General features: G+C 38.2%; 1 protein-coding gene across 1 annotated transcript in view; it reads left to right on the top strand.

The window, feature by feature from the left end:
* Nucleotides 1-419: 419 nt before the first annotated feature.
* The window catches only part of STARD13 (StAR related lipid transfer domain containing 13), a 591561-nt gene continuing 577937 nt past the window's right edge, over nucleotides 420-14043 (top strand). The window contains exons 1-2 of the mRNA XM_019524484.1: nucleotides 420-544; nucleotides 4111-4995. Coding sequence (XP_019380029.1) covers nucleotides 4255-4995 — 741 coding nt within the window. The 5' untranslated portion in view covers nucleotides 420-544; nucleotides 4111-4254. The remainder of the gene's footprint in view (nucleotides 545-4110; nucleotides 4996-14043) is intronic.

Here is a 14043-nt window from a genome sequence, read left to right as displayed (position 1 = left end):
ATACCCCTTTGTCACGTCAAAATGAATTTCTCAGCCAATTTCTCGCCCTTCAAAAAGTGATAGCAACCTACACAGAATGTGTTCAATATGAAACTGAGTCCAGGTGCCCCAGGTGACAGTGTCAGGCAAAGTGTCAAAGGCAAAGTCTGGCATAGTATGAAGAATGAAGTCACACAGTATTTTTAGAAGTACTTCACCATCGGCAATCCCTCACAGTCAAGGATGATTATAGCGTTCCTACCAAGCATGAACTCTTTCTCTCATGCTCCCTTTCCCCCCCTTTTTTTTCTTGCTGTGTCTTTCTCTGAATAATTTGGCCAGTGCTTGCAGAAGGCTGTTCTAGCCCCAGGGATTTTCACACATACTTCTGTTGACAGAGTTCTTGTGCAGCAAGCAAGCTGAAATGCCTTTTGTTAAGGATCTATTCATTTCTTTTTCTGTTCTGTCTCAACACTTGGAGGATCTTTTTCGGCTACTGAGTTCCTGTTGTTGCACTGATGGAAATTAACTGAATTGAAAAATATGAGGTTATCTTACAAAACAGGTAACAATATAATCAGTAACAGTAGTATTCCTAATCTAGATTTTACTAGTCTCTATGTCAAATCTTTCTTCTTTTTTTCCTTAGGGAAGATAGTTTGAATCAAAAAGAACCATTAAACAATGCTGCTGTAACATGGAGACAAGTGTGTAAGGCAGTTTGAGGATTAGAACTAGTTATTTTAAATGAGGCTTGTGTTATTTCAGCTTAGGTCAGTACTGGTAACTGTTTCATTTCTAAATTGGTTTAATACAAATTAAGAAAATTTCACACATTTACATGCTCTAACATAAACTTTTTTAACACACCAACTTTATTGAAAATAAAAATCCAAAAGATGAGTAAAATGTATCAATTTAATCAAGACTTTAAGAGAGATCTTAGCTGACTTACTATAGTTATCATGTGAGAAATGCATGATCATTGCCAGTGCAGCATTTGCTCCCCAAAGTATTTATTATAAATATAAGTAAGTAAATAACTCTTTTTAAAAGAAAATGGAGCAAAGAACATAGGTATTAGGGGTTTTGTAAACTTTCCCCGTTCGATGGCTAAATTTAATAGGTGGTTTGAGTATGATCTCTGCTCAAAATCTGATGCATTTAATGAGAGCTTTGGGTATACAAAGAAACTAGGCTCATGCTGATATATCATGAACTATATGTCTGTATATGTGAATATGTATATTCTTATTTGTAGGCATCAGATCATAACTCAGCTATGAGGCAGCATTTTGCCTACTCTGTCAAAAATCTTTGCTAAATTTAATGTAAATTTTCACGAACCCTTCTTTAGATACAGGCTGCAAGTACAAATCACATACATAAAGGAAGAATAGTACATGTACTATGCTTTTATATAGCACTTTTTAGAACTTTTAAAAATGCCTTATGAAGCATCTTTTTTGGCTGTCTTCGAACAGCTTTAAAGTCTATCTTAATCTGAAATCAGTCAGACTAAAAGAGCTGCGAGCCTTTGAGGTAGCACCTATTTTAATTCTTTCTGGGTTCAATAGAAATTTTCCTTACAAAAATTCTCTCTACATTAAAAATGCCCAGTACCACATCTAGTAAGAAAACAGACCTCAGTTCACTAAAGCCTGTGCAAATTCATTCCTCCATTTTTAAAGATTTAATGAGCGTATACAGAACGTTTACTATTGCATTTAGAACCCGTGAGTGCAGATGTTCATACCTGTAGTATTAACACTCCAGGTATTTTACAGGTTTTGCAAGTACTAACGTGCAGTTAGTTTTTTAGATCTATATTGCAGTTTTTCATGTGAGTAATCAGTGCAGCACAACTGATTCAACTCTTTTAATTTCCACGTGTCTTAAAATTTGCTGTAAGTTGGTTTTCCAAATCCACACTACCAACAATTATGAGCAGTGTTTAACAGCTATGAAATGTCTATTTATCAGTTCTCACTTGCAATTATTATGGTTCTTACTTGTCTTTTCTGATTCACTTCCCCACATCACAAGGTATAAGGATGAAATATGAAGCCTGTGGAACCATAACCTCTTCTTTCCCTGGTTCCCATCCTCAATTTCCCCTCCACAGCAGCACAGAAAAAAACTAATCTTAGGTTCCTCTCATAATGTGAGAACATTTCAGTCAAAAGGGGAAATTCAAAAGCTGATAAAAGAAAACACTTTTTCAGATAATGTATATTTAGACTGTAGAAGTCACTGCCAGAGGAGGTCATTGAAATTAAAGATCTGAGCAAGATTCAGGCCCCTGCTACACATTATGTATATTATAGTATTAAATGGTTAATCACACAATAAGTTTAGATCAGCCACAAGGACAAAGTAATTATCACACAATTAACTGGTTAATAGTGCAATACATTTAGACTAGCCACACGTGCAAAATAATTATCACATGATAAAAATGACTATCTAGCTATAAGAGTCAACCCACGATAAAGTTAGCACTTGAAAATGTGTAACCACTCTATAACTGGTTTCTATCCAGCTTTAATCTAAATGCGTAGCAGGGCCCTCAGAAATGGATTGAACAGCCTATCAAGAGCCTTCAGAGATTTCTATAATTATAGGGCCACCAACAAATACAGGGTAGAGGACTAGGTAGGGCTTTGGTCTGTTCCAAAATAAAAATTCCTGAGAACATGGAGGCAGACTCTGTGGGTGTGTACAGACATTCCAAGGGGTTAGATCAAGTGAACAATGGCCACCCAATCTAAGATAAGTCAGGGACCTAGCAGAGGGAGGCTTGGGTGGTGTGGGGAAAATTGGGGAGAGGGGAAGCAGGCTCAAGGAAATCAGGGGGCAGGGAATTGGGGGTCTGTAGGAGAAACTGGGGGCCAGGCAGGGTCCATGGGGAGGGTTTGACAGGGCAGGCAGCCTCCATAATAGGGATGGGGGATATCAGGGGAGTAGGCAGTCTCTGCAGGGGCTTGCTGGGGTCTGGAAGGGTTTGGTGGGATTAGGGAGCTCATGGGGTCTTCAGGGCTCTCACTCCCAGACCCCCAGGACCAGGGCCTATTTCTAGGCCCCTGATCCCTCCCCACCCCAGATGAACAACCCCCTGCAGTGAACTGACCTCCACATTCCACCTGCCCCACCTCTCACCCCAACTTACTTCCTCAGCTCCCAACCCTTGCAAATGCCATTAAAACTGGTACCAGGAGCAGCTTGCGGTATGAGGGGGGTGGGGTTGGCTGGTCTGCAGAGGGATGGTTACATTTGGGGGTGGTGGGAGGGGCTGGGGCCTAAAGAAGATAGCTGGGAGCCAGGAAGTGGGGTGTAGGATAAGCACAGCCCTTGGATGGCTCCAGCAGCTGAGTTTTCCCAGCCATGGAGCTGTGCTGAGAACTGTACAGGAGTTCAGGACAGTTATATTGGTCTAACAATGGCCAACCCAATCTAAGTTAGACTAGCTATATAAAAACTGTGCAAACAACTTTTGTCCTTCTCAGTAATGAAATCAACAACCAAACAGCCAGCTCAGAACTGAAACTCTGTATTAAGCCTTTTCAGTTTTGTGTCCTGAGAGACCTAAAAATGGATCATTTTACTGTTTGCAAGTGCTATAATGGGCTCAGACTAGTTGAGGGACAGAATTCAATATTATCTCTGTTTGCAATTTACAGCAAATGTCTAAGTTTGTTTTACTTTGGTATACTCTGTCAACTACCCCTCCCCCACTTATACTAGCTTCAACAAAAAAGGCCTAAAACCCCCTCAAGGAGTTAACAGATAACAATCAAGCATATAAGGGCATATTTAGACAGTTTAAAATACATAGTGTTTATCCAGTAAATAAATGACATCAGAATTGTTCTGGTCTACTGTGTACAATAGCTGATTTAGAGCTAATATTTGAAAATTTTCTGTATTTAACTAATCTTTCTTAATAGCCTGTGATGTCAATGGGCCAAGCTGCTTAGGTTTTTAGTTTATTTTTTATGTCTATAGCTAACATTTTAGGGAAAGATCTGTCTTTTAATTTGATATTGTAATTTCAAATCTAAAGATTATTTTTGCTGTTGCACTTAATATGTAAGCATTAACATTAATATGATTTACCTTTTTGAATTTCAGGAACAGAAAACATTTGGAATATTTGTATCAATGACCGAGTCTTAACAATAATCTTATGACTGTGGATTTGAAAACAGAAAGGGATTCAGACAGAAGAATTATGGTTCTTAATATCTCCAGCAATGAAGAGGAGATTGACCTCTGATGGATGAAATTTCTGGAATGGAGAACAAACTTTTTGAAGAGGATCAAGTGTCACCTGATTCTAGACCTACCAGGTGTCAGGAGACTTCAGAGACAATGAATGAAGAATATGAAACAAAGGCAGAAGAATGGGAATGCCAATTTGAAGTTCAGCACATTCTGCGGGAGCCTGAATCCAGTTCTCTGTCATACCTAATAAACTGCAATGAGACATCTGTGGAGCCTGGCATGGTTAAAAGCAGTGTCACTGCTGCTGATGAACCTGATATAAAGCATTTTTGTGAAGAATTACTATATTCTTCAACACACAAATCTAAGTACAATCCTGTGCACTTGCCCTTACATACCGCCTGTCCCTCCCCATTCCTTCCAAGAGGAAGTTCAGATGAGATACCAGAAAGGGTTCACAAGATCAGAGTGAGGAAACACAAACCAAGTGCTATCTCTTTTTCTGACTTTGAATTTTTATCACTTGGAACTAATGCTAAATTCCATATTTGTGAAGTAACAGAAACATCTGAAGAGGACGAGGAGAGGGGTGGTGATGATGACGTATTTACAGAGCTGCCCCAACCTGGGGTATTTCTTAATGGTCTTCATAAAAGGGCTGTTTCCCAAGGAAAAGGAGAAGAACAAGAACACTGCACAAGTCAGCATATCCATCACGTAGAGAATTCCTGTGAGCATTCTGAAGGGAACCTGGATAGCTACAAAAGGGAAGAAAAGCAAATAGCCTTGGTGGTAAGACAAGCTATTTCTTGTTCCAACCAGACAAGCTGTACCTAAGCAGTATTATATCAGTTCAGCTAAGAGGGTGCGGATTCCTAAAATGTCATATATTTTAACTGCATATTTATAATTGGAGCGTACTAACTTAATCCATAAATAGGGTAGTTTAAATACAAAAAAATGTTAGTGTCTACATGAACAAACCTTGTGCAATTTCTTGAAGCTCTCTATACAGCACATTCAAAAGTTACACCCCCATCCCTCCTTCCATAAAATTTGTTGAAATCCATAGATCCCTGGTTTATTCTTTTGTGGTCTTCATCAAAAAACTGTAATGAGCTTGGCTCTTATTGTTTTGCTCTGGCTGCTTTGGGCTCATTTGGTAACACAAAGCGGCTATAAACAAATTTAACTAGCTAGTTAAGATTTTTTTACAGTTGCTTTGCAGCATCAGACTGGCATAAAGCAGCTGGAATGTACCAGTAATCTGGCCCTAGGCCTCTTCTTTCATTAAAATATATCACCAGAAGTCAAACTTTGTCCATTCTATAAATTTATTATTAATCCAAAGAAACATACACAGCTGACAATACAGTGACAACAAAAATATTATACTATATATTCAAAATGATGAAAAAGGAAAAACCTGAATCAATCAAAACTATTTCTTCAATTTTTCTTGCTATACTTCCATTAGTCTGAGCTTTAAACTTTATTTTTACCCTCAGATTGGAAAATTGTTTCTTTCATTTTTTCCTGCTTCAGCAGAGACTGTCTATACCTGGCACAGTATCTGTCCCTTGTCAACAAGTGACACTGTGCTGGCTAACACTGAAATACATTTCCAGTGGTTGTGGATAGTTCTAAGCAGGCATAATTAAGGTTGCAGTCAGGGAGTGGAATGGGTGGAGTGGGTCTGTGGAAGTTGCTTCTTATACATACTCCTTGGTGGTGTGATCTATCATACAGATAGCCATTGGAAGGGGAAATTTCATACTTATTTCCCTGCGCTCACATACAAGCAAGGTTGCAAACTGATCCATTAAATAGATAATCTGTATCTGTCTTATTATGCCATCGAACTTCTTAAGGACAAATATTATTATTATTAAGAAAAAAAAAGAGATTCAGGACAACTCTAAGGAAATACAATAACAAGAACCAACTGTAGTCTTTTGAGCATTAATTGTTTGAGTAATTACCCATGTTCTTTGGCATTGGGGGAGTATAATAAAATTCATACACACTTTCCAACTGAATTCTCACTAGTCTGAGATCCAATACTTGGATCCAAATCAAGTTTAGCTCTAGTATAAAAATGCACAGCTGTCTCTGTAGTTGGGTAAACCAAATCTACAATCTTAAACTGCATGGACTATCAGACCCGCTTGGTCATCTTTTCCATTTTTTAATATTGACTTAATACTTTTGCTATCAAGCCAGCTTTGATTACAGTGATGTAAGGTACTTACAGCCTCAGGATCTCCTACTTCTATACATTCCTTTTTTCCCTCAAATATATAAGATTGTAAACACTTACATGAAGTTTATTTCATTATATCTCCAATAACTTCTGATTTATGACAACATAAGAAAAAGTACAAATCAGGACCATAACATTTAAATAAGAAAATATGATATATCTAATGCTTAATTCTTTCTTGCTTCTTTCTGAATCTTGTTTTGTATCCTAAGAAACAATTCTGTGCCTGGTGCCTGTTGATATCAACGATAATTCTGCTGCTGACTTCCAGAGTAGGACTGTTTCTCCTCCCGTTCATTACTATGCTGTGAAAGTGAAATATTCTTTGGGATCATAGTTGTTTTTTATGACAGTAATAAACTGAACTGAAACAGCAATGAGAGAGCTCTTGGGAGGTACAGAATACTGGATTGTTACTCATTGTCTGACCCTTGGTTGAAATCCTATCCAGTGTGTTTTGAGTGACATGATAATTACTTTTCCATATTTGGCACTGCTAGCCTCCTGGCCATTTGCTTTGTTAAACACTATGCTTATCATATGGGTAGCTATTGCTTTATTTCATCTAGATGAAACAGCTTGAATTAGATGGGTGAACACTTTAAAAAAAAGGTAAAAATTAGTTAACATTTACTCTAACTTCAATCTATCTTTGGGGTTACAGGAAAACATACACTTCTCACCATGTCTGTTGATAAAATGAGGTATCAGTAAATTTATTTTAGAATTCAGCTGAAGTATCTGTTGTATTTTGAGGTAATAATTCTCAATCACAGTATGTGAACCCTTCACTAGTCCAGCTAAAAGCGTATTTTGTCTTCATAACTCCTAGGGTTCTTTGATCATCATTATAACCATTATTTTAGTCTTAAGTCTGTTGAGGTACTTGTACCAACTACTGCTATTAGAAAACCTCAGACTGGGCTTTTTCAGAAATACTGGACCACATTACATAACTCTCATAGTAAAATCCCAGTGACAATTAGTTTATTGAATTGTTATGCTGTTACTATAATTTATGCTTTTGCATTCATTCAAGAACAGTAGTGTCTGCATTTCTATTAATGTAAACATGCATCAAATTGCAAGACTAACATCCTCTTACTTTACTATACTGAAGGTCATTCCTGTGGATAAAAGAGGCTAGAACTGGTTGTCATTTAGCTTACTTTATGCCCATGCCATAAAATAAACTCAAGGATGCATCTTATAGTACAACAGAATGGATTATAAATTTCTAGGCAAGCTTGTGGAATAGCCTAGTAAATCTCTGAGAATATGTCAAAACATTTTAGAAAATGGTGCAGATTTAATAATGTAAATGTGTAATCCTTCTGTCTGAGTGTTTCTGTATTTAAATAGGTACATATCACTGTAAGAAAGACTCCAGTAAGCAAAAAAAAGTGTTGTCTGTGAAATTTTTAGCAAGTCATATTAATTTTTGTTCTAGAAGCTCTCAGCATGACTAGTTCAGACCCATGTTAACGACATGGATCACTGTCTAGTTCTCTCTCTCATTTAGAGGTGAGGCTACAGAATGATTTCTCTGTAGTGGAAAGAAATGACCTAACTGTAGGCATTGTCAGAGTAAAGCCTCTGCCAATAGCAGTAATTATTAAGACCTGAAACATAAAAAAAGGTAACAAATCACCTTTACCATATTGTTATGGGATATCCAACATGTTCGTATGAATGATATCCTGATGCCTAACTTCATACTACCACAGCTGACTTTGAAATAGTGATTAGTATCTATCCTGTAGGGCGTTCCTAAGTAAATGCACTGGATGTCAATACTAACCCAAACAGGGTTAAGGAACAGTTTAGTTGCTAAGAAAAAACTAAGCTTAAAACCACCACAATACAAAAAGTCATTGTTTATTATTTCTTCTCTAGGTAACAAAAGATTGCCTACTTTCTTTAAACTGTCCTCCTAACACGGCATAACTGTGCAGCAGCAAATGCTGGAAGAACTAGGGTGGTAACTCCTATTTTATACTGTGCAAATAATCCCACTGAAATAATCTTGCCATACGGCAGAGCCCAGCATGTGTAAAATGGTAGAATCTGGCTTCCTTGCTTCTTCTGTTAAGAGCTCACCCTAGTTATTTAACAGTGGATCCACAGCTTCCTTGGTCTTGCTTTTCTGACCAATATATTTATAGAGCCTCTTCTTGTTATTTTTAACTTCGCTCATCAGGTGTAGTCCATCTTTGACCGTCACCTCCCTGATTTTGTTCCTGCCGTTTCTTGCTACTTTTTGGTATGCTCCGTGACCTGCCTGTTTTTCCATTGCCTGTAGGCTTTCCTTTCACTTTTGAGGAATCCTAGGAGCCCCTTGTGGAGCAACTTTGGTCTCTTGCCATTCTTCTTATGCTTCCAGCATGTTAGAATATCTGCTTGTTGGGCTTCAAATTCTGAAGCTTCTAGTACTCCTGAGCCCCTTTATCTTTCAGCCTGTTGCCCACGGTATCATGTCTACTATCTGCTTGGGTCAGTTGAAATCCACATTTTGATATCTAGTGTTTTAGTTTTGCTTACCACATGCTTTCCCCATTTCATAATCATGAATAATCATACTGTGTTCACTTCCTCCCAAGTTTCCCCTCACTTTCACATCCTTAACCTGTTCTTCCCAATTGGTCAAAACAAGATGACCACCTTACTGGGGTCATTTGATCCCAGTACTCTTTCCTGCCATGGCAGGGGGTCGGACTAGATGATCTGCTCAGGTCCCTTCCGACCCTTGAAACTATGAAACTAAGATCCAAGATAGATGATCTCCTAGTTATATCAACTTTCTGAAACAGGAAGTTGTCCTTCTCACAAATTAGGAACTTCTCAACATTTTACATTTGCATGTGCTATTCTTCCAGCGGATAATCCAGAAAAAATGAAGACTCCCAACACTGCCATTTCATAACTTTTGGATAATATTGTCTTCTGAAAGAATGCCTCATCCACCTCTTTTTCCTGACTTGGCAGTCTATAGCAAATCCTCACCATTAAGTCATATCTGTAGCTTTCACCTTTATTTTTACCAAAATACACTCCGATGCGCTACTGTCTTCTTCCTGAACCAGGCAACAAGTATGTATATTTTTGACAGATACAGCAACACCACCTTTTTTCCCAACGTTATCCTTCCAAAACAGAGCATAACCCTTAATGTTGATGTTCTAGCCATACGAGTTGTCCTATCAGCTGATCATTGGTCTCAGTCTGTATCAGCCTAGAGCTAGCCAGTCAGAAAATTAAACACTGCATTGTTTCTGAATTCTCACCATTCTCTACATCTAACATTGGGATCTAATGGTGGTGCAGCCTCCCACCTTTTGCATAATACTGTGGCAGGTAGAGCACTTGCCTAGAGCTAGAATTACCTGGTCATTTGGACCTCTTCAGCCTAAAAGTCTTAAAGCCATTAATCCCACCAGAGACCAGGTGGTGGTGGGGGATTCTTCACCCCTCCTATTGAACCTGTGCAGCCAGAAATTCAACATTCCTAATAAAATAGAGAGTGAGCAAAGGGGAGCCTGACAGCATAGTTCAATGAGGTTGGGATCCTGGGTCCCACTGTCAGGTCCTGAGAAGGGTAGTTACCTGTGTTATTTTGAAGTCAGGAAAAAGAAAGGCAGGAGAATAACTGGTTCAGAGGCATAAGCTTTCATAGGTATTCATCAAATACTACCTCATCTTAGAGTCTATCTGCTCCCTCCCCCACTTCAGTGACTGTCTGGTTTAAAATGTGAAAACAGTCAAGGGAGAGAGACTGGAAGCCAGGACTCCCTTCTGTTAAGGGTATATTAGGCACACTCCCAGTATAGTTAATGTATCAGTTCCCTCTGAGGGCTTTTTTAAAATCAGCCATCTAAATGTCTATCCACATTCCATGTAGGTGTGTAGTATATGGATCTGGGTGTAGTCTTTTAAACTCTTCCACTTCTACAGAAAGTTGCTACAAAATGGTGCTTGTGTCAGAGAACCCTACTATTTTTCAATTGTGCCTGACTGAAAGTCTTTGAGTAATTCTTTATGTTAGTTGGTCACAGTGGACAGATTTTCCTGTACATGGAATTGCATGTAAATAAATCTTACTAAAAAAACCTTAAAGAAGGAATTATATCTCAGAGAGGTGAGTAACTGTACTGTCTCAGTTTGCTAGCCAAAGCATTTGAGACATGGAACCTAATGTACTGAACCTGTTAATCCCCACCGAACTAGGTTCAAGACTTGATGAGGCTATGTAGACACTGGAGTGAAGGATGGTCCTACTTCTCCTTTTGCCTTTCTATTGGCAGGTAGGCTGGGATGTGAGCTAAATCAATGAGATAAGCTTGGACTCTATCTCTACAGTTAATACTTATGTTCACTAGTACTTAGCTCTAGAAGTTATTTTATTGACTTCAGTGGGACTAATTGTGGTGCCAGGTAGTACTGGATATGAATAAATGTGACAAAATAGCCCAGAGGACAAACTATATAAAAATAAAAGATCAATTCCACAAAAGTATATTTAAACCATATATTTTAACTTTAATAATGATTCTTTGGAAAAAAATGAATTGTTTTGAAATGTTCCAATATATTTTGAACAGATTCTATAAAAATATAATAATCAGCTTTCACTCAAAGGAATAATGGGTCCTTGACAACAAATGAACAAAGTACCATGGGGTTGTCATTAAAGAAAAAAGGATTGAGAATGGGAAAAACAAGTTCAATGCTAATTAGCAAGATATTGTAGCAATCAGTCTTATAAATTGATTAATTTGGGCCATTTGGTTGATTTTGGCCACCAAATGTGAATTATATACCCATGTTCTGTTGTTCTTTAATACAGTCATATGAGAAGCAACACAAACAGAGATTGGTCAGAGGATATAGTAGAGGCTTCATCTCTTTCTTTCCAGTTCTGTGGAGACTTCTGTTTCTCCTCTTCTTTCTCTTCCCCTCTCCTACCCCCCAGCTAAATTTCCATAACAGGAGAGGAAAGACTATAGGGTCTTTCATATGAAAAATCATGCTGGCTCTGTTACCATGTTCTCCTTTGGGTTCCTTCTTTGCAACATATAAGACCCTAACCATAAGAGTGGTTGTGGTGGGTGTCTGAATAGCCTTTGGCAGTTACTTTTCTCCTCATTCCTCTCTCCTTTACATACACTTCAAGATTTGGCAGCTTCCCACTTCAAAGGTAGGGCAAACCTTAACCACATACTCTATGAAAAAGGTAGGAAGAGATACTGTGACTTGGAATCTGTGAAGGTCCTAGCCCTCCTGGCCCTTATTTGTTTTTTGTTTTTTCAAACATGGGAAAGGACTTGGAGGAAAGCTGATAGTTATTTTGATCAAGATGCATCACTGCCTGTCAATAAACAAATCTATGAACAAATCCACACTGTTTTAGTAATATCAGAAGTACATAACTTTTCAATATGTGTGCTCTGGGTCAGAAATGGCAGGAACCTTTATATGACTTTTGAAAGAGAACTTTTTCACTAATTTTAACACTTCTCAAATCTAGGGGTGAATGAGCATTGCTTTGTCCACAGAATATTTGCTCCCTTTGTTGCAGTCCTACTTCAACACTATAGGTCTTCCAAGTAGGACATAGTATATTTTGCGATAAGCTTAAATTATGATGTGATGAAATGGAAATGGAGATATGCTGTCAATTTCCTTCTTATTGCAAAGATGAATATCTTGATTGCAAAAATCTCAGACAGTTTAGAAAATGTCAATACAGTAAATAACAGTACTACTAGAACTTTACAAGTATAATGAAGTCAGAACACATCAGAATTGAAGAACTCTGGTATACTGTGGCTAGGCTATATACTATCGAACCTACTGTGTTTCTCATCTCAAGATGCGAGCATAATACCTAGTGCAGCCACTGAATAGTAGTTGTTGCACAAAATACTGTACATCTGATGAACTGGCAATCTGATTTTCTCAATGTACAGCGCATTCAACAGCACTAAAGTGATTAAAATGTATATACAACAAAAAGGAAAACACCTCATGACAGTGCCAAAACCTGAATCTCAGGATATAGAAGACAGGGGCTTTCTTTAGTTGGTTTTAACAGCTGTTAGAGGGACTAAAAAAAGAACTGTTGTGGCATCTGCCTGCTGAATATGATTGCACACCTTATGGGCTAATTTATACCAACCTTACTCATTTCTGCAGCTAGCTTTATTAAAGGAAATGGAAATACTTGAGACTCAATAATAACAAGTGGTAGAATCTGCTGGTTTGGAATAGCTTTCATAAATTTCTTAGCTTAAATAGCTACTTGTTTACTGTTGGCTCTTTATGGCACACGAGGTTGCAAATCTCCACCATTCTGCATGTTATTAATCAGTTCTTTAAAATGTGAGATTATAAAACAGTAAAACACCAAGAAAATGTAGAAAACAAAATGCAACATGAATCAGCAAAACAAAACAACCCCAGAACAGATTTTCAAACTGCCTGAGACAGAGGTGTAAAATGAGTTATTTTTCAATTTGGCGCTGCAGTTAAGTAGTAGAGATGCCAGGAGGTAGGATCATGATGAATTATTATGGCACAACTCTATTCAGCACTCGTGAGGCCTCACCTGGAGTACTGTGTCCAGTTTTGCGCCCCACACTTCAAGAAGGATATGGACAATTTGGAAAGAGTCCAGCACAGAGCAACAAAAATGATCAGAGGCCTAGAAGACAAGGAAAGGCAGAAAGAACTAGGGTCATTTATCCTGGAGAAGACAAGACTTAGGGGGGATTTGGTAAGTGTTCAAATATGCAAAGAGTGATTATAGAGAGCATGGAGATGGGCTTTTCTCTGTGGCTGTAGGCTCTAGGAGCAATGGCCTCAAGCTGCAGCAGGGGAAATTTAGGCTGGAGATTAGGAGTACCTTCCTGACTGTGAGGCACTGAGACAAGTTGGTGCTGCAATTGGTGCTCTTGTACTTAGAGAAGCTGTAGAATCTCCATCCTTAGAAACTTCCAAAAGCTGGTTGGACAGGTACTGGGATGGGATGGTTTGTCAGGAGTGATCCTGCCTTGAGCAGGGGGCTGGACTAGATGGCCTTATGAGTTCCCTTCCAGCCTACTTTTCTAATATTCTATGATCACTGAAAATTGCTCAGGTTATTAGTATGTGAAATTGTTGCTTCAGTTATTATTAAACCATCTCTCTAGGTCAAACTTCTATCAGATAGACTTGTTTCTTTTCCATGACTCTCACATATAAAAGTGTATGCTTGCTACTTTACTTCTAAAGATTTCTAGCTAAGTTCTGATGCTGAGGGTGTTCTTTCATATTTAGGTGATGGCCTTTTCCACCTACAGTGGAAGAAAGCAGTTCTGGGCTTTTCCTTCTATATCATTGTATTGTAGATACAGGTTACGTGCAGTATAAAAAGGCCTGCTTAAGTAATTATACTCATCAACAGTAGCAGAAAGGCTGCTAGAAAAGTAGAACCATCCACGTCATATTGACTTCCATAACCTTTGTTTTTGACTTGATGAGTATAAGACCTAAGCGTTTAGCAGTTCCAACTAGGTTATCGTGTGTATCATATATTCATG

The sequence above is a fragment of the Gavialis gangeticus genome, unplaced genomic scaffold (genome assembly GCF_001723915.1).
Source record: "Gavialis gangeticus isolate Ggan-Ray unplaced genomic scaffold, GavGan_comp1, whole genome shotgun sequence".
Lineage (NCBI taxonomy): Eukaryota > Metazoa > Chordata > Crocodylia > Gavialidae > Gavialis > Gavialis gangeticus.
The sequence above is the reverse complement of the archived record's forward strand: the minus strand, read 5'-3'. Positions and strand labels throughout refer to the sequence as shown.